General features: G+C 42.2%; 1 protein-coding gene across 4 annotated transcripts in view; it reads left to right on the forward strand.

The window, feature by feature from the left end:
• LOC306880133 (centrosomal protein of 128 kDa-like) overlaps positions 1–21,136 on the forward strand; it is a 120,363-nt gene that overhangs the window by 5,391 nt on the left and 93,836 nt on the right. For 2 of the 4 annotated variants that reach the window (XM_079433458.1, XM_079433457.1), the window contains exons 9-12: positions 2,747–2,833; positions 4,562–4,636; positions 5,036–5,171; positions 5,250–5,389. In XM_079433458.1, coding sequence (XP_079289584.1) covers positions 2,747–2,833; positions 4,562–4,636; positions 5,036–5,171; positions 5,250–5,389 — 438 coding nt within the window. The remainder of the gene's footprint in view (positions 1–2,746; positions 2,834–4,561; positions 4,637–5,035; positions 5,172–5,249; positions 5,390–21,136) is intronic. The other 2 variants (XM_079433459.1, XM_079433460.1) reach the window with 1 other exon arrangement.

Here is a 21,136-nt window from a genome sequence, read left to right on the forward strand (position 1 = left end):
AAGTCACCACGCTCAGACGTTTTCAGGAAAAGGGCTACCAAGCCACTTCTGAAACAGAATCAACGTCAGAAGCATCTTACCTGGGCCAAGGAAAAAAAGAACTGGACTGTTGCTTAGTTGTCCAAAGTCCTCTTTTCAGATAAAAGTACATTTTGCATTTCATTTGGAAATCAAGGTCTGGAGTCTGCAGGATGACTGGAGAGGCACAGAATCCAAGCTGCTCGATCCAACAATACAGACGAGCTGAAGGCTCAATAGTGCCTCAGCAGAGCCACAGGCTGATTGCTTCCATGCCACACCTCACTGATGCTGTCATTTGTGCTAAAGGAGCACCTTTATGTTGATAGACTAAGTATTGAGTGCATAAATAAACAAACTTGAAATATTCTAATATTTTGAGATACTGGATTTTTGACTTTCATGAGCTGTAAGCTCTAATCATCACAATTAAACCAAAACCACGTTTGAAATGTTTTACTTTATATGTAATGAATCTACAATATATAAAAATTTCACTTTTTTGAGATGCACTTGTATACTGTAACTTCAAAACTCATAAGCTCCCTCCCCAGTCCAAAATGACCATTTAATGAAGCCACAAACTTGATAAGAACTCTTGCAAGTTTCTGATGTAGGAAACCCAAATACATTAATATATGAACATCCACATGATTCTTGTTGGGTGATTAAAGCTTATTCCATAGTAAGATAATAAAGATAAATCAGAAATAGACACTATTATTCCAAAACTGTTGATAATATTAATATGTTCACCAAACTGTTCCTGGCTTTGTGTAGAACCTGTCACTCTGCAAGTCTTTGCAAAAAATCTCATTGAATGGGCAGCTGAAGTTTATTTATTAAGGACATTAATCATTGTAGCCCCCACCCCATTTCAGCATAATTTGTTTTGTAAACCCGGCACAATGCTTTTAGTGGAGTAAAGCACTCACAATTTATTTTTGTCACAACACTCATTTGCTGTCATTTGTCTCTGCATTTCAGCTTAATGTGTTATCAGGGGGAAATCATTGTTAAAACCAATGATCTGACAGAAACTTTAGAGCAAGTTCATGCTGTGCTCCTACCAGCAGGGGGCAGTATCTGCCTGTGTTTGCCATTCATTAACTATTGCCCTATTTATCTGAGAGGTGACTGATGAATGGAGCCTAATTTGCATCTTCTCTCCATTGCAGTTTGCTAATGAAAAGGCAGTGTGCCTTAGGCCTACAGAAATAATGCATTTGTTGGGAAATTACGAGAAACAAACAAGACAAGCAAATCAGGACAGATAAACAAACACTTAGTCACCAAAGAGCTGTTAAGAAAAACATTGTACCGCTCTTTTACACACCCATATAATCAAGACCGCTGTTAGAGCAGTGAATGATGTCACTGCAGCATTTCACAAAGTGATTTTAGACTGTGGAATGCTTCCTCAAAACACATACCTAACATAAAGACAATGATTTAATGGCATTAGTTGTATTGTTTGTGGCTGTGCAGCACCTTAATGTGATATTATTTGAGTTGTGGTCTTTCTATGATAAAATGAATCATATTAATTATGTTTCCTCTTCTATAATTATGCATCTCACTTATAAATTGTCATTCTGATGATAAATAGCATTACAGCTGTTTCTTACAAAAACACATCCAGCAAATTCATTTTGCACTCCATATGCATGCTGGAATCACACATGCTGGGTTTTCACATTAAATGGTAATGGCATGTGGCACATAATGTATGTCAGTTACCATTACAACTTAAAGGGTTTTACTTTAAAATCTGAAAAAGTGAATTAAATGTACTCCAGTATAAGTTTGCCTGATTGTTTTTCATATAAATGCAATCAGTGGTCTACTGAATACTAATAAGTGGTGCTTTCTAAGGCAAGCATTGCCTTATTTACAACTGCTTATACTAAGGGTTATGGTTTTGGAACAAACACTGTGGCTTTAATTGGTGCCAGTTAATATACAGTAAAATCAGTTTAATTTTAGTGGTGTTTACGCTTTTTGTGCTGTAGGCATGAATGAGGTTGCATTACATTTCTACACAATCAGAATTGTGATATTTATTATTTTTTGCTTAATGGACAACAAAATGAGTGAAAAAACCCTAGCAGACTTATATTGAAGGAGAAAACATAAACCATATCTAGAGAACAGAATATAGCATTGTGGTGATGGGTTTTGCACAAGACCTCCACTCACTAATTATTTATTTATTATTTATTGGGAATTGTTAAAAGTTGTATTATATTGAAAGTATTATTATATTATATGCTTGCATATTCAAAAAGCCTACCCAATAATAAACAAAAATTTGCCTTTTATTACTTAATACATTTTACTTTCATGTGCACATTACACTTATATTCTTTGTAGATGCTTTCTTACTAAATTAATTTGCAAGTATATGTGTGTTTAATTGACAAATACCTAAATACGTGCTAAACCTCAAATAGTGCTGAAAATGCCAGTACATTTGCAAACCTGCAGCTGATGTCATTACATATGCTTGATCCAAAAAGACAAATTAAGCCAATAAATAATGTACTATAGTTAAACCACATTTGTTCTTGCAGAAAAACACAAGTGCTCAATTTCCTCCAAGGGATTGAGAAAAGCCATCTATCCATCCATCCATCTCTTATAGTGCTAGTTAGTGGAGTAGGGGAGGTTAGCGAAAGGCTGCTAATCTTTTTTTTTTCCATGTCTGCTGTACACTTTGTCCTCAAAGGCTTTGAGAAGACATGACGCCCAAACCCCGGAGGCTGATGAGAACTTCAGAAATAGAGTGCAGAGATCAGAGAATAAGAGAAACAAGGTGTGTGTGTCTTTGATATTGACTTGAGGTGCACAAATGGCATAAATATATTGTTAATCTCAGTGCCTCATATGGTGTTCAGATTATGTAAACAGTGATTAAACACAAGTTTTGTACCAGAGTGTTTTCATTTTTTATATAAATAAACTTTAATGCATGTACAATCTTAGATCCTATAACAGTGTTAGACCATAGTAATGTACTGTTGATAAAATGCATGTTATGAAGCAGATAGGTGATTCTTCAATTAAAGGGGTGGTCTGCCGGCTTTTTTTAAAAGGCTTGATTGTGTTTATCGGGTGCACTGTAACATTGAAATTCGCAATGGGTTCAGATTGGTTAGCTGTTCCAGTGTGTTGTAATTTGCTAACCGCCTAGTGCACGTTGTCCGGAAACGTCACACCTGTTACCATAACAGGTAGTTTCATGCGCTCTCTGTGTATTCTAAACAACAGCGTCAATCAATTTTATCAATTTTAGCCCGAGTCAGACCCAGATTTTATCCGTACTGCAACATAAAATTAAATATAGAAACTGAATTACTGAAACGCACATCAACAAAGAATAAAACATACATACAGGTTGTGGCCCATAAACAGTAGCTTCTGCTTTTATAGTTTTAACTGCTCCATCTTTGAGGACAAGCTTTTGGGCAAATCCAGCATTGAACTCGCATAGGTTGAGGAAGCAGTCCTCCATAAAATGTGCAGCATATTTGGAATATAATTTTCAGAAACCGAGTTAAAAAAAACCCCCATTGCTCCCTAAGTCCAGCGTCCCTAGGAAGCCTGAACAAAGAGGCCCTGCAATCTGGGTGAAAATAACTGCGTTTTGACAGCATGTCAATAACACACTACTAGAACAACTCTTCCTCTTAGGGCAGGGTTTATGTAAATTTCAGGGTTTTTGATGTCACTAACCTGAGAAGTAGCTCGTTGTAGTCTCTACCAGTCGTTAGTTGTAGGCCTTAAAAAGCAACTTCTGTAAATGACAGTTTCTCCATTTGCATTGAACTTTGAGCATCGTAGCTTTGTAGATGTTGTTCATGCTCAAACGGCCACATTACACACTAACTAAAGTTAAAAAGTTGAAATTGTAATCAATGACCCCTTTAAGGACCTTTTCTGTACCCTAGAATGTTTAGTAGTATTTTATATAAAAAGCATATTTAGAGAAAAGTAACCAAACAAACAAATAGTCATTTTGATTATTTTCAAGCTCAAAATTTACATAATAATAATAATAATAATAATAATTTTGTATAGTTCTGTCTTAATTGACCATTCGCAAAGACCCGCCTACCCTTAGTTACTGTTGCTATCTCCAACAAACAATGCTGCTCTCACACTACAAATTATGTTTTCATGCAGTGAAAAATATATTGCAGAGCAAAGAGGAAATTGACAACATGCCAGCAGAAAAGACAGAGCAGGTTACTTCTGGTATGAAACAAGGTCTCCACTCTCAGCTTTCAAATTTTGTAATTTTTTAAAGAAATGATTAGCTGCCAAAATGGTTTGGAGAGAAATTTCAGGCAAGGTCTGGAGAGGAAAGGTCAAGATTTCAACAGAACTAGTTGATAGATGTGACCAAAATCAAGTTGTTTTGAGTGTGGTGAGACAGATTCTTAATTGGGTGTTTCTCTTACTGAAATAAGCTCTATATTAGAACAGACTTTAAGCCCATAGTCATAAAGCCAGAATTGTGTCTTTATGACTTTCTCTACAGATGCAGCAGGAGTTGGAGAGACTCAGAGAGCAGCTGGATCAATCAGAAGTCGGACGAAACACCCTTCTTCAGAAGGTGATATTTTCCCTTCTTCCACTGATTTTACTTTTACTTTTTGCAACAGACTGATGTAGAGATGTTTTCATTAAAGTTTAATTGTCATCATTGTCACCCTCATGTTATTCTCACCTTTGTTATTCTGAACCTATTTGAAAGTTTTCATCTTCGATTTGGTAGTATATATTTATAAAACATGCTTTTGCAACCTTTATGTGCTTAAAATTAGGGCTGTGGCATTTTTAAATGTATGATTGTATAATTGCATGGAAGAGAGTGGACAGCACAATTCTTAAAAAAAAATATTTGTCTTGGATTGAATAAATTTATATAGGTTTGGAACAACATGAGGGAGGAGTAAATGGTGAACAGAGTTTTAATTTTTTAAATGTGTGGGTCCCTGCTGTTGGCCTGCAGATGGATGACATGCGTTCACAGCTTCTGAAGATGGAGAAGGAGCGTTTAGATTTGCAAAGGGAGTTGTCTTTACTCCTGTCTCAGCAAAGTAGTGCAAGGAGGCAGCAGGAGAGAGGAGTCACAGGCCTTGACAGCGGTAACATATGTTGCATGAGGTTCAAGCGTTTTGTGAATTGTATACTGTTTAACCACTATTTGTATGTGTTTCCCCCAGGACGCACAGTACTGGAGAGAGAGATGGAAGACCTGCGGGTGCAGTTGGGTAGAATCAGTGTTTCTAGTGATGTGGAAGAACTGAAGAAAAGTGTAGAACGAAAAGAGAGAGAGAAAACACAGCTCGCTTTCCAGGTCGAGGTTTGTGTGTTTGATATTGTTTTGTGCAAGTGCTCAGAAGGTTCGATTTCATCTCTAGTAAGCTTTCATTTTTTCAAAATGGTTTCATTAAAGTGCAGTGAGAGAGGAGGCATAGAGGAGCTGTGTTTGTGTCCCAGAGCACAGATCGCTCCATTCAGACACTATAGAGGAACGTTCCGGTTACTTAACTGTAACCTTGTTCCCTGAGAAAGCGGAACGAGATGCTGCGCTGCTCAGCGCATTGGGAACGCCTTTAGTCGTGACCAGCTGTGAATATTGTGTGTAACACGTCGATAGAATTGACCCGGAGGTAATATAGCCTCGGTCGATGACGTCATCGGCGCGCACCCGCAACACGAGGCTATAAATAGATGAACCACAGGTGCATCATCAGGATATTTTGTCTGAAGAGCCGTCCTGGGACATCTTCAGCACGGCAAAGCAGCGCAGCATCTCGTTCCGCTTTCTCAGGGAACAAGGTTACAGTTAAGTAACCGGAACGTTCCCTTTCGAAAGCTACAATCGATGCTGCGCTGCTCAGCGCATTGGGAACGAGAATACCCACGCCGCCGTGCTTGGAAATGTCTGGACCCCACGGTTGAGCAGGTGTGCCCACAAGAACGCAAGAAGGCCTCAGACATTAGCTTGTGACGTTGACTCAAGGACATGAGAGCTTGGCATGAACATCCAAACTATAAAATCTTATGACTGTGTGCGGAGAGGACCAACCTGCCGCATCACAAACCTGTTGTAAGGGGGCACCCCTTGCCAAAGCACTAGAGGAGGCGACCCCCCTGGTGGAGTGAGCCCTAAGACCTATAGGCGAAGCTTGACCGCGCGCCTCATAAGCAAGAGCAATAGCATCCCTGACCCAATGAGACATGGTCTGCTTGGTGGCAGCTGCTCCTCTGTTACTACCACCATAACACACGAACAGTTGCTCTGACTTACGCCACTGGCTAGTGCGGTGGATGTAAGCCTGAAGAGCACGGACTGGACACAGTCTATGAGATTTCTCCTGCTCCGGCGTTGTGAACGGTGGAGGGCAGAAGGCCTCTAGAATGACCGGATGTACAGCCGAAAATGGAACCTTAGGCAGGTAATCAGGATGTGGATGCAAAATAACTTTCACCATTCCTGGGGCAAAGTCTAAGCAGGATGGAGAGATAGACAGAGCCTGCATATCCCCAATTCTCTTCAAGGAAGTTATTGCCATGAGAAAAAACATTTTTAGAGTCAGAAGTTTATCAGACGCTGATTCTATAGGTTCAAAGGGGGTTTCAACCAGACCCTCGAGAACTGTAGCTAAGTCCCATGAAGGGATCTTGGTTTTTACTGGAGGCCTCAGTCGCCTGGCCCCCGAAGGAAGCGAGAGAGCAGAGGATGTCTCCCGAGTGGCGCCCCGTCTACCAAGGCGTGGCAAGCCGATAGAGCAGCCACATACACCTTAAGAGTAGCAGGGCATGTGCCTGCTGATAATTTCTCCTGCATGAAGTCCAGAACTGAAGCAACCTGGCAGTTGACTGGATCTACATTGTGTAAAACACACCACCTTTCAAAAACACCCCATTTATTGGCATAACTTTGTCTAGTGGAGGAAGCTCTAGCACTCAGAATGGTCTCAATAACGGCAGGCGAAAGCCCAGTGTACCTCAGTTGGTTCCCATCAGGGGCCAAACGTGAAGATTCCACAGGTCGGGCCTGGGATGGAATATCGTGCCCTCCGCCTGAGACAGAAGGTCCCTCCTCTCCGGAATCGCCCACGGCGAGCCGTTGAGGAGAGATATTATCTCCGAGAACCACACTTTGTTCAGCCAACGTGGCACTATCAGCAAGAGGCAAGACCCTTGTTGGCGAACTCTGGCTAGAACTCCCGGGAGCAGAGAAACTGGAGGAAACGCATACAGGCGCATCTTGGGCCATGTGTGCGCCATCGCATCCAGACCCAGTGGAGCTGGGTGACTAAGTATAGGGGACATTGCGCTGTCTGTAGTGAGGCGAAGAGGTCCACCTCCGCTTCGTAAAATTTGGTCCAAATCTGTTTCACTACTTCCGGGTGGAGTTTCCATTCCCCCGTCGGTAGTGTCTGCCTGGACAGTAAATCTGCTCCCACATTCAAATGCCCTGGAATGTAAACTGCCCTGAGTGACAGGAACTTGTCCTGGGCCCAGAGAAAATCTGCCTCGCTATTCTGTTCAGATTGCGTGAGCGCAGGCCTCCCTGGTGATTTATATAAGAGACTGCTGCTGTGTTGTCCACCCGCACTAGGACATGACAGCCCCTCAATTGATGGAGAAAATATTTCAGAGCCAGAAATACGGCCATCAGCTCGAGGCAATTGATGTGCCAATCGAGCTGAGCCCATTCCCCTTGAGCTGGACGGCCATCTAAGACCGCTCCCCAGCCCATCAGGGAGGCGTCCGTCGTTAGCAGTCTGCAACGACACGGCGCCCCTAGAGTGGGACCCAAGGCGAGGAACCGGGGTCTGAGCCACAGAGATAGTGTACGAAGCCCACGGCGCGTCACTTTTATTTGCCTTTGAGGATTGGCTCTTGGATGAAATCCTCTGGCTTTCAGCCACAACTGAAACGGTCTCATGTGCAACAGCCCCAGAGGAATCACCGTGGATGCTGAAGCCATGTAACCTAACATCTTTTGGTACTGACGAACAGTGCGATCTTGGCCTAGCATGACTTTGCTCATGGTCTGTCGAATGGTCTCGATACGAGCGGGAGATAGTTGTGCCCGCATCGTGATCGAATCCCAAACGATCCCGAGATAAGTCGTTCTCTGGGCAGGAGAAAGAACACTTTTCTTGGTGTTGAGTCTCAACCCTAGAGAAACTAGATGAGCTAACACGATGTCTCTGTGTTGGAGCGCCATCTCTCGCGATTGTGCTAATATTAACCAATCGTCGATGTAATTCAAAATGCGAATGCCCTGGAGTCGTAATGGAGCCAGTGCTGCATCCATGCATTTTGTGTATGTGCGGAGTGACAAGGCTAGGCCGAATGGAAGAACCCGAAATTGGTACGCTTCGCCCCCGAAAGCGAACCTCAGGAATTTCCTGTGTTGTGTCAATATTTCTATGTGAAAATATGCGTCCTTCAGATCGATCTTGACGAACCAATCGTGATGTTGAATTTGCGTCACGACCGTCTTGACGGTTAACATCTTGAACTCGAGCGCTTTGACTGCACGGTTTAAGCCTCGAAGATCCAAGATTGGACGCACCCCCCCATCCTTTTTGGGAACCAGGAAGTATCTGCTGTAATAGCCCGACTCTCTCTCTGGAAGAGGAACATGTTCTATGGCCTCTTTGCTCAGAAGAGTTTGCAGCTACGTGCATCAGCTCCGGTTTCACGGAAGCGAAAACCACGCCGTTGAAACGCGGAGGACGACGAATAAATTGGATTCTGTATCCTATCTTGCTTAATACCCACGCAGAAATGCCTGGCAGACGTTTCCACGCTGCCAGACTCTCTGAGAGTGGTATTAATTTTAATACTTCCTTTTGAGGGGATGTTAGATGTTCCGCGTCCGGAATGACAGCCGGAAACAACGGAACATCTAACATTTCGCTGGAAACCGCTGCTCCCCGAAGCACGAGAAGTGGCGGGGATGGAGTGGTTTTGTGAGGGTAGCGGGAAGGGGCGAAGAGATCTTGAACGCGCCCCATCCCGCGGGGGACTACCCCCACCAGATAGGGCGCCAGACCATCAGGACTTCCGCTTCTTGTTAATAATAGTCCTGAGGTCTGGCTTGGGAGGTTGCTATCCCCAGTCTCTACGAGGGGGAGCACGCTCCGCCACGCTCTGCTTTTTAACCTCCCTAGCTTTCGAAGGACCGGAGTCTAACAGAAACAAACAATCTTTCTCTTTAATACCTGTCAGATTCAGCCACAGGTGCCTCTCCGTGCTGACTAAAGCACTCATTGAACGGCCGATGGCACGGGCCGTTTGCTTGGTCGCACGGAGAGACAGATCTGTGGCTCGACGAAGCTCAGAGAACGCTTCCTCGTCGATGGTACTGCCCATGCTCAAATCCTTCAACAGGTCAGCCTGGTATGCCTGTAACACTGCCATAGTATGCAGCGCAGCACCAGCCTGACCTGCAGCTTGGAAAGCTTTACTTTACTAGTGATGATGTTATACGACAGATTTCTTTTCGCGAGAGGAATGCTCAGAGGCTGGCTGCTCGTGATCTGAAGAACCAAGAGATATATCATCCCCCTCCTGAACCGAAGAAGCACCGGAGCGCGCTTCGAGATCTAGAGAAGGGATGTTAGGATCTGATGACGCAGCAAGCGAAAGGGACGGACCATCTCTTGCTCATCATGCAGATCCATACGAGAGCCCCACGATGGTAATGCGGGTGCGGACTGGAAATAGTTCAGACGGGAGCGAAGCATCTTAACTGTGAACTGGTCACAATGCTCGCACCCGCCTTTCTCTATAGCCAGAACCGCGTGCTCTTCCCCCAAACAAACAAAACAGTAATCGTGTGTATCCAGCTCAGACATGGGACGGGAGCATGGAGGAACACAACGCTTACTGATTTGTTGGCTCATTTCTCTTCTTTTACTTTTTAAACTCTTTGTTGTAACGTGAGAGAAAAAGATTTGCAAACCTGCCAGAATGTTTCTTCGACGCACGCATGCACAGAATGGTCTGAAGACAAAAGACCTGATGATGCACCTGTGGCTCATCTATTTATAGCCTCATGTTGCGGGTGCGCGCCGATGACGTCATCGACCGAGGCTATATTACCTCCGGGTCAATTCTATCGACGTGTTACACACAATATTCACAGCTGGTCACGACTAAAGGCGTTCCCAATGCACTGAGCAGCGCAGCATCGATTGTAGCTTTCGAAAGGGAACCAGAGTTACAGCCCCAGGCCTCCAGTCCTCTGCTTATATATGTGTGTGTGTGTATGTATGTATGTATGTGTATATATATATATATATTATATTATATACAGTTGTGCTCAAAATTATTCATACCCTTTGTGGCATTACAGATATTTTCTGTACTGCCCCTTTGTTTATTTTAATTTTTTCTATCACCGCCTTCCAAATGAAATTGTATCTGGATTGGAAGCAGCACTAATTAAGAGGAGGAGTCAATGTGTATATAGTGTGAGGTTTAGAGACCGGAGGGAGGTTGGTCTGACCAGTTACGTACCTTTTTGGAGGCAGTCCTTGCGGGTGAATCTGTCGTTTTCGGAGTGTGCGGATCGTGGAGAGGAGGTGGTGCTACTTGTTTAGCCTGTTGCTAAAGGGCATTTCTCTTGGCCAGTGAATGCCTCTTTGTAAATTCTGGGATTGAACTGGAGTTTCGAACCATTAAAGGAGCCAAGACCGGCTGCCGCCGCTGATATTCCCGAGTCACTCTTAGCCACCCGTGCTGCCAGCTTGGTCAGTGTTCCCACTCATTCCAGTCCCACACATTGCACTCATTTTTTATAGATTTGAAAAGTGTTGTTTTGTTTTAGTTGGTTTTGCTCAACTATTTTCCTTTTTCTTTTTTAAGTGGAATTGTAGGGCTTGGAGATTTAAAAAAAAACTTGTCTAGAATATAAAACGTTACCTCATTAAAACAAAGAAAGTTACGTACTCTTCCTGTAGTTTTTATTTGTTTTGTCTTCCTCTTGTTTGTATGTAGCGGATGGTTTGTTTGTCCGTTGCTATCCGGGATGAAATTAATATAAAAATGTGGCAGGTATAATATACTTGTCTGGCGCCCGAACAATAATAACTGATTGTTTTTTTTTCAGTTTTCTCCCTCTTTGAGGCTTTCGGTCTGAGTCGAGTAAAGACTGAGTGTAACCCTAGTCGTCAACGATACGTGGTCTTGCGGTTAGGACTCTGCGTCATCACGCGTGTGTGTGTAACCGGGGTTCGATTCCCGCTTCAGATAGTTTTTTTTTTTTGTGTTTAACCTTTGTTATATTTTGGGACAAGACGACCTCCGTTACAGAAATGGCGCCCAAACAGGGGCTTGAACTAAACATAAACTGGATATGACCATTCAAAATTTTGTGACTGTAAATTTTGGAAGATGTGTGGAATGTGAATATTTGAATCCATTAACTTTTATGCTCTTGAGGGAATGTATGTGATTATCTGTGATTTTGGAGTGAAAATTTAAATGCTGTGGTGTTCTTGAATGACATTTGTCAATTGAAATCATATTGACTTAGTTCTTATTAAGGAAGAGTGTGGGAACTTTTTTTTTTTTTTTTCTTTTTTGATGTTTGGGAAATGCTGTAATTGATTGTTGAGAAGAGCTGTTTTTTTGTTTTTGTTTTTTTTTTGCCCCTTTTGCCCCAAATACATACACAGGCCTTGAATTTTTCATTTTTTTTATTTTATTCCCAACATTTCAAATACTCCTACACCTTACAAGACATGGCCACTTCCTCTTCCCTACCTTCCACCTATGTGGATATTGATGCCCCTAGTATTTCCACTCCAATTTCGCCACCTCCTGTACAAACTCAGAGCCTTTCAGGACTTCCTCCACCTGACCCAACTGTGTATAAAATTTCCACTCCACACAGTTTCGCCTTTCCTGGAACCCAGGTGCGGATGCTCTCCCCTGTTCTTGGAGGCAGCACCCTTGTGCAATCTCTCACTTGGGCCCCACAACATGACAGCCTGCAAATTTGTACGTCTTTGGATGTTACATCTTCAATGGCTCAGCATGATCTTCCTGGTATTCTTCCAACCCCTGGGAGGGGAATTCAACAATATAATGCCCATGTGCAAGGTAACTGGGACAATCTGACGGAATTCATGAAAAGACAGGAGAAAACTGTAAAGGAGCTTACCCAGGTACTGAAGGCCTCATCTTCCCACCATGAGAAACAGATCATCAATCTTGCAGCAAAGGTGGAGACCAACAATCAACAGGTTGTCACCCTAATGACTGCAGCTAAACAACAAGAGGCAGTCGAGGCCGACCAATTGATTAAGGCTGTGCAACTAATGATCTCAAAGGAAATTCAAAAAATGGAACAATCCTTCACCTCTGTAGTCCGGGATAAGGTGGAACAGCTACGGGTGGAGTTACAACAGGATATCAAAGCTATTCAACGCACACTTCAGGGTAGCCTTGATCATGTAATCACGAATCTTCAGCAATGTGAAACACAAATTCACAAATGTCGTACTTGTGTAGCCGAGCTGCAAAATGATGTCCAAGTGTTCATTGAGGAAAAGGCTGAAGCACAGACAGAAAAAACAACTAAGATTTCTGGTGCACATCCAATAGAGACTGTTTCACCTCTTCTACCAATGCCTCTGGCCAAAAGTGACCACATTAAATTGACATTTCCCACTCTTGGGCGTCCTACTGATGATGCTGACCCCCTGTTGTACTTGACTAAGTGTCAAGATTTTCTGGCTCTACATCCTTTGACAGATGCAGATCTCCTGGCTACCTTCCGCACAGTGTTGCATGGCATTGCACATGACTGGTGGGAAGTCGCTCCAATATAATCACTTGGAAGGAGTTTGAGGCTGCCTTCCTCTCTGCTTTTTTGTCTGAGGACTATGAGAACGAGCTGGCTGAACGTGTCCGCACTAGAGTTCAAGGGGAGAAGGAATCAGTAAGAGACTTTGCATTCACTTATCGAGCACTGTGTAAAAGATGGAAAGCCACGTTAATAGAAAACGAGATTGTGAAAATGATCCAAAAAAATATCAAGCCTTACCTTGCAAGCCAGCTGCACAGTCGTGTTAACACTGTCGAAGATCTGGTTAGACTCGGACACCAACTGGAAAAAGACCATGAAGAACAGCTTCAGTATGAAGGTCGTGTGGGCTTTAAACAACAAGCCAATTCACAAAAACACTTATCCAACCGATCTGCTGAGAAACCGTCTGTTCAATATTGAAGATGTAATGGACCACATCCTCCAGGCATCTGCCCAATGTATGTGCATCCACCTTCCCAGCAGTCTGCTGGTCAACAACATTTCACACAAGGAAAGTATTGTCATCACTCTGCAAAGTCAGGAGGACGACCATCCAATAATAATGTGGCAGCCTCTGAAACACCTCAGGCACAAGCTGAAACTCAGATTTTAACCCCTTCACAATCAAATGCATTCATGACCATACCACAACAATTAGTAGTTCCAATTCGCATTGAATCCTGGTCGGGGAAAGCGATTGTGGATACTGGAGCAAGCTACACGTTAATTCACGAAAGTCTTATGAAGCAAATTATAACCCCTGTTCAGCTCCAACCGTGGTCATGTGGTCCTATCTACCTGGCAAATGGCAAAGCTGAGAGTCCTTTAGGATGGATCAACATTAATATTAATCTGCACGATAAAGCCATTACAGTACCAGCTGTTGTCCTCCCTTCTCAAGCTCTTGCTTATGCCATCATCCTGGGTTTGGACTTCATCTTTTTCAGTGGCCTGCAAATTAATGTAAGTGAACAAACATATTCTTTCAAGTCTGAACCTATTGTAGAACATCCATTTCAACCTGGAAATGCCAGTGAACCGCTGGTGACTTTGTCAACAATGAAGGAAGGGAAAAGAACCAGCAAAAGCAAACCAAACTTGACTTTAAGTGCTGTTCCTCCTCCCCAGCCCTCCTTGACCATGTTACAAATTGACAGCGTGGACGATGCAACATTAATTAGAGATGCCGTAAGTAAAGCACATCTACCTATGGATGGAAAGCAACAACTACTTCAGATCCTAGAACGCAACTCACGAGTATGTACTCACCGAACTGGGCGAACAGATGTCCTGCAACATCGCATCTACACCACCTGCCAGGTTCCTATCAAGCAACGGCCATATCGGTTATCACCTGTCAAACAAGCAGCAATGGAGGAACAATTGGAGGTAATGTTGAAAGAAGGAATTGTGGAGCCATCACATTCTACTAGGGCCTCACCGGTAGTTCTGGTTCCAAAGAAAAATGGAAAGTTAAGGTTCTGTGTAGACTACCGTAAAGTCAATGCAACTACAGAAAATGACGCTTACCCTCTCCCAAACATCACGGAGGTCCTAGAATCACTCTCTGGGGCATCCATTTTCTCTACCATAGACCTCAACAGTGGTTATTGGCAAGTGATAATGAACCCTGATAGTAAAGCCAAGACTGCTTTTATTGTGTCTACAGGTCTATATCACGTCAATGTTATGCCTTTTGGGTTAAAAACGCACCTGCCACCTTCCAGAAGCTCTGGGGGAGCTAAGAAAGAAAATATGCTTTGTCTATATTGACAACATTTATTATTTATTCTCCCTCAGTGCCCCAGCACTTCAGTGACCTGAAAACTGTTATCCACAGGCTGGATACTGCCGGGTTGACTATTAAATTGAAAAAGTGCAATTTATTTCTTCCAGAAATCACCTTTTTGGGACATGTGGTGAGTAATAAGGGCATCACAGCTGATCCAAATAAAGTTGAGGCCATTCGTGCCTTTCCTGCTCCCAACACCTTGAAGGAAGTTCAGAGATTCTTGGGATTAGCCGGTTGGTACCACCGGTTTGTGCCAAATTTTTCTAAAATTGCTGAGCCCCTCAATTCCCTGAAAAAAAGGGACAGAGGTTTAAATGGATTTAAATGGTTATTGCATATGGCAGTCGAACATTAACTGGAGCAGAGAACAACTACACGGCAACCGAAAAAGAGTGTCTGGCAGTTATATGGGCCTTGGAAAAGTGGCAACATTACCTTGAATACAAACTTTTCACGGTTGTCACAGACCATTCTGCTCTGCAATGGGTCATGGGATCCACTAAAACCAACAGTCGCCTCATCCGATGGGTCCTGAGACTGCAAAAATTCAACTTCGTCATTGAATACCGTAAAGGAAAATTAAACGTCGCTCCTGATGCTTTGTCCAGGTCATCAGTCACAGCAAACTCTCCCATCACAGCAATTTATGCCAAGCAACAAATGGACCAACATCCCGAGCTTCCGGTGACAGATATTGTCTTGTGGGAGGAACAACATAAAGACTGTGAAATAAAGTTATTACAAGCAGTAGCAGAAGAACAAAGCCCTCCGCTGGACCAATACGAAGTGGTAGAGGACAAATTGTATCACAAAACTCACCTGAAGAATGATCAAATACACTATAGAGTGTATGTTCCCAGCACTCTCCGGCAGTCTCTCCTTCAGCACTATCATGCACATCCCTTGAGTGGCCATAGAGGAATTTATAAGACCTATAAGCGGCTCCAGGAAGTAGCCTTTTGGCCAGGGATGTGGACTGATGTGAAACATCATGTCAGGGAATGTGTGAAATGCCAAACCCTTCGGCACGATAACCAGAAACCTGCGGGGAAACTCCAATCAGTTACCACCACTAACCCAAACGAAATGCTGGGAGTTGATATTATGAGTCCACTACCCCGGAGTACACAGCAAAATATGTACTTGCTGGTTTTTGTTGATTATTACTCACGATGGGTTGAGTGTTTCCCCATGCGTCAATGCCACCGCTCAAAGTAGTGCAACAATTTTCAGAAAATAAATCTTAACTCGTTGGGGGGTTCCAGACTTCATTCTTTCTGATAGAGGCACCCAGTTCATCTCATCTGTGTTCAGAGAAGTATGTGAAAAATGGAGAGTGACACCAAAGTTAACCACAGCATATCACCCTCAGACAAATATGACGGAACGTGTGAATAGAACTCTCAAAAGTATGATTTTGTGGTTGTCATATGTGGATGACAACCAAAAAAATGGGACCAGTTTTTACCAGAGATGAGATTCGCCATTAACTCTGCCATTCAGGAAACCACTGGAGTTACTCCAGCAGAATTGCAGCTTGGAAGGAAACTGAGAGGGCCAATGGATAAAATTCTGCACGGTCCAAATCTCACTCCTGACACCACCTCCTATGACGTAATCTCTCACATACAACAACTGCAATCTCAAGTTAAAGAGAGTTGCAGAAAAGCCCAACATCGACAACTCCGGAACTATAACAAAAAAAGATGAGAGAGCACTTTCAATATCAAAGACAGGGTATGGCTTCGAAACTTTCCTCAATCTAGTGCACAAAACAAGTTTAGTGCCAAATTGGCACCAAAATGGAAAGCGCCTTACCGGGTTCTGAAGTCACCGGGACCTTTGAATTACCACGTTGCGTTGGAGGCAACTGGAGAAGATGTGCGCACTGCACATGTGTGCAATCTTAAAATGTGTTTTCCCCACAGCTGAGCAGTTGGAGGACCAAGCAAAGAAAGTAATTCAAGACATCTTCCAAGAAACCTCAGATGAGGAGGAATTCTTAGGTTTTTGATTCCTTTCTCCTAACAACCATGGGTTGTTTCATCCTGGGAGGGAGAATATGGCATTACAGATATTTTCTGTACTGCCCCTTTGTTTATTTTAATTTTTTCTATCACCGCCTTCCAAATGAAATTGTATCTGGATTGGAAGCAGCACTAATTAAGAGGAGGAGTCAATGTGTATATAGTGTGAGGTTTAGAGACCGGAGGGAGGTTGGTCTGACCAGTTACGTACCTTTTTGGAGGCAGTCCTTGTGGGTGAATCTGTCGTTTTCGGAGTGTGCGGATCGTGGAGAGGAGGTGGTGCTACCTGTTAGGGATGCAGCGATTAACCGGTTCCGTGATTAACCGCGCTTTAAAACGTCACGGTTAATTAATCGTAAAGGTTCCGCAAAACCGAGTGTTTCTGTTGCACGAAACTCAACTGTTGCAGCCTGTGCAAAATGAAAACAAAGTCACACTAGTGGTGCACCAGCTTCAAATGACGCGCTTATCAGAGACACGGAGGCTACTACACGCATTAGATTAATGACAGAGGGACTAAACAGCAAAGCTTTATTTCCACCAGAGAAATGTCTGTCGATAGTGTGGGACCATTTTGGGTACACCAAGAATGACCAGGGTGTCATTTAAATATTGCCGTAAAAAAACTAATGCTAAAGAGCGAATACATAAGGGATAATGCACGGCTAGCTGTACATTGAATGATTTTAATGCACGACATGAAGGCAAGAACCACCTGATGCGAAGCTACGGCTCGTTAGCTCAGCATTCTGCCCGCTTCAGATCAGAAAGAGATTAAATAGTGCGGTAAGATCACATTTATTTGAATTAATTATAATATTTAGCTACTTGAATTAATTATTCGAGAGAGAAGGAGAGAGAAGTGACAGTTGCCTGTGTGAATTAGCCTACCTGTGTCTGTGTCTCTCCAGTAGGCTATTTCATTTATTTAATTAATAAAAGTCACAGGCAGCGTTCTCAAGACGTTTGTGTCCTCCTGAATGAATCTCCGATCTCACAAACCAAAACAATAGACATGATTTTCTCAGGCTACATGTAAAATCATATGAATTATTATAAAGATTATTAAAATGAATACGTATGGATGACAGTGGATTACAATAATATTTAACGTCATTTCCATCATTAGTAACAGTTTTGCCAGTGGTATAAATAAAGTTAATATTAGTTGTATATTAATAATACTTCATTAAATGTATTTACTATCCCTGTTGTAGTATTATTTATAAGTAAAAACCAACAAGATTTTTTTTTTCACCATGTTTCCAAATTCTCTACCCCAGGTCCAAAAGAAATGTAAAGAATGTACAAACGGAAAACATTAAATACTTTTGTGATCTATTTCCATTTCTTATTTTCAACACCTTTTTTAATTCTAATGGGAGAGATGGACTTTTGTTTGTTGTTTGTTTATTATTATTTTGTGCTGTATTGTTCGTTACTGTGTTATTTCTGTTTCAAAAGCCAGTAATAAATAACACTTTAACATCTAAAGAGTGTTCATGTGATTTTATACATTATTAATGTTGGGAAATTAATAAATGCATAATAATCGTCATAATCGTAAAACCGTGGTTATTCATCAGACAATAATTGTACCAGCAAAATCTATAATCGTTGCATCCCTACTATCTGTTTAGCCTGTTGCTAAAGGGCATTTCTCTTGTCCAGTGAATGGCTCTTTGTAAATTCTGGGATTGAACTGGAGTTTCGAACCATACTACGATTAAAGGAGCCAAGACCGGCTGCCGCCGCTGATATTCCCGAGTAGCTCTTAGCCACCCGTGCTGCCAGCTTTGGTCAGTGTTCCCACTCATTACAGTCACACATACACATTGCACTCATTTATGCATATGTGAAAAGTGTTGTTTTGTTTTAGTTGGTTTTGCTCGACTATTTTCCTTTTTCTTTTTTAAGTGGAATTGTAGTGCTTGGAGATAAAAAAAAAAAAAAAAACTTGTCTAGAATATAAAAACGTTACCTCATTAAAACAAAGAAAGATACGTACTCTTCCTGTAGTTTGTATTTGTTTTGTCTTCCTCTTGTTTATATGTAGCGGATGGTTTGTTTGTCCGTTGCTATCCGGGATGAAATTAATATAAAAATGTGACAGGTATAATATACTTGTCTGCAGTGGTGGAAATGGCCGATATTTACTGGGGGGACTCTAACTTGGGGGGGGGGGGGGGGGGGGGGGGGGGTAACAATGGTAATTTTAGATTACCTTTCGGATGTATTTTATCATAAAAGCATTTATAATCTATGAAAACATTTATTAAGAACTTATGTCATATTTTCTCTAAACCTTCTTGTACATTAAGACAGGCACCTGCAATTCTGCTCAAATTAAAGATGTGTTGTGTTTGAATTTGTGCATCTTATAATATAATTATTATTAATGACCACTTGTGCTTAATAAAAAACAAACAAAAAAACATTGATTAGTGAAATGAACTAATGATTTCATAAAATATTAGAATGATTGTCTCTCATTGGCCTGATTAGCTAAGCCCTCAAAACACGTCTTATTTAGCGGTACAGTATTGCATGATTTGTAGATTAGATTCTCGTTTGGCTCTGTTCGAAGGCGGTCGCATTTTTCTTCCCTCCCTCCCTCCTGAACTTCCCTGCTTGCTCTCTTGTATTGTCCTGTCCTTCTTAAGAGACTCTCGCTGCACTATTTACAAAACCGAAATTATGGATCTGATCAACTGGTCTCTTAACGCAATTGACACCGTCTTCTCGACTAGGAAAGCGGGATCTGGAGAACCGGAATGTCCCGCTGGGACGTTTGCTGCTGGCTACACGATGGACGCATGGGAGAGATGGCGGGTCGTGTGTCTGGCGGCTCTCTCCGTGGAGGACATTGAAGACATCTTCTTATTCGGAACAATGATAACTGGGTTTCTGCTATTTGGATTAGGCGTTGCCCTAAATTATCAGAAAATTAAGGAGACGGGACTGGCTATCCAAAACCTCTCACGGCTGCCCGTCATGATGGAAGCTGTAGGCAGAGCGGTCGCCTCGGAGACAGAGGCGATTAACCGCAATATGGATTTGATCACTGCTAAGCTCTTGGCTTTGGAAAGGAAAATTGATGGACAAGCAGATCAGAATGGACAATGAGAATAGCTGTGAAACTGGAAGACAGCTGTTCGCCCTAAGACAAAACAATCTTATCTCTTTCCGGCTTCCCACAACAGAACGGCTTGGCAAGGCCGCTCTGGTATCAACTCTCCGGTGAATACTGCAGGGAGACGCTCTTTCTTCCATTCCCTCCCCCCATCAACACCTTGTTATTGTCGGGCGCTTGTGCTCTGTCCAAGGTCGTTTCCATGGCAATTGCTATGTCGCATCACAACCTGCGAACTGAGTCGACTGGTTTGGAGTGCTGGTGAAACGGATTTCAAGGCATACGAACTCACACGAACTTACACATACACACACTCATACACCTCCCTACCCCCATCCCACGCCTTCGTCGCTTCATCCTGTCAGTGATAACGGGTCCGTGTGTTGGCGCTGTAATGGCTGCTGGCCGGATGGCTGTTTCGTCTGAACTAGGATTACTATGCAAGTTATGTTCCTGTGTTGACTGTGCTTTATGCTGAGGTTTTTGTCTGTTCTCACACTGCACTCTCGTCCAAGAACGTAGTGTGAGGACAATTTTTTTCTCCTCTCTTTCCTCATGTTATGCTGTATTTCTTCTTCTTTATTGCATTTCGTTGCCTTGTACCTACATGTGCAATGACAATAAATTGAATCCAATCCAATCCAATATTTAGTAGTTTACACTTTGCAAAAACATTTTCAATTAGTTTTAAAAGGTAACATTACATTCTTAAGGACTCTACACTTACGTTTCTTTTCAGGAGCACTAGTGCTTCTACTTAAAAAAAATAAATAAAGAAATTAGGAACACCTTCTGATCAATGACAGAAATTAAACTTACTATTATAAGATGATGTTTGACTCAAAGTATTTTTTTAACCTTTGTAATGCCATTTTTATCTTTATTAAATGTGTCATATGTTGTGCCGAAATTAGATTTATTAACTTTTTGTAAAAAATAAATAAATAAATTATTAAACAATAAATTCATTTAAAATAATAAGATACAATCAGGAAGACCTGAAATCAGCATCAACAATTAATCTTTGCACGGAACCGAAGAGCACAAATGTGGAATATTTACAGACTTTTTAACAAGACTCAGAGGTGGCATTAATGCATTTAATAAAAACAATGTTATGAGATTGAATACAGAAACATTAAACAATTAAAATTTATACTTTAAAAATGAAACTCCCAGTAGGTGGCAGCAAGTCACTGTCTGTCACTGAATCATTCATCTAATCGATTCGTTCAAACGGCTGATTCATTAAGGAATGAAGCAAGTGACTCTCTTTATGAATGGATCATAGAATCATCGACTCACTAGATTTG

The sequence above is a fragment of the Barbus barbus genome (genome assembly GCF_936440315.1).
Source record: "Barbus barbus genome assembly, chromosome: 14".
NCBI lineage: Eukaryota > Metazoa > Chordata > Actinopteri > Cypriniformes > Cyprinidae > Barbus > Barbus barbus.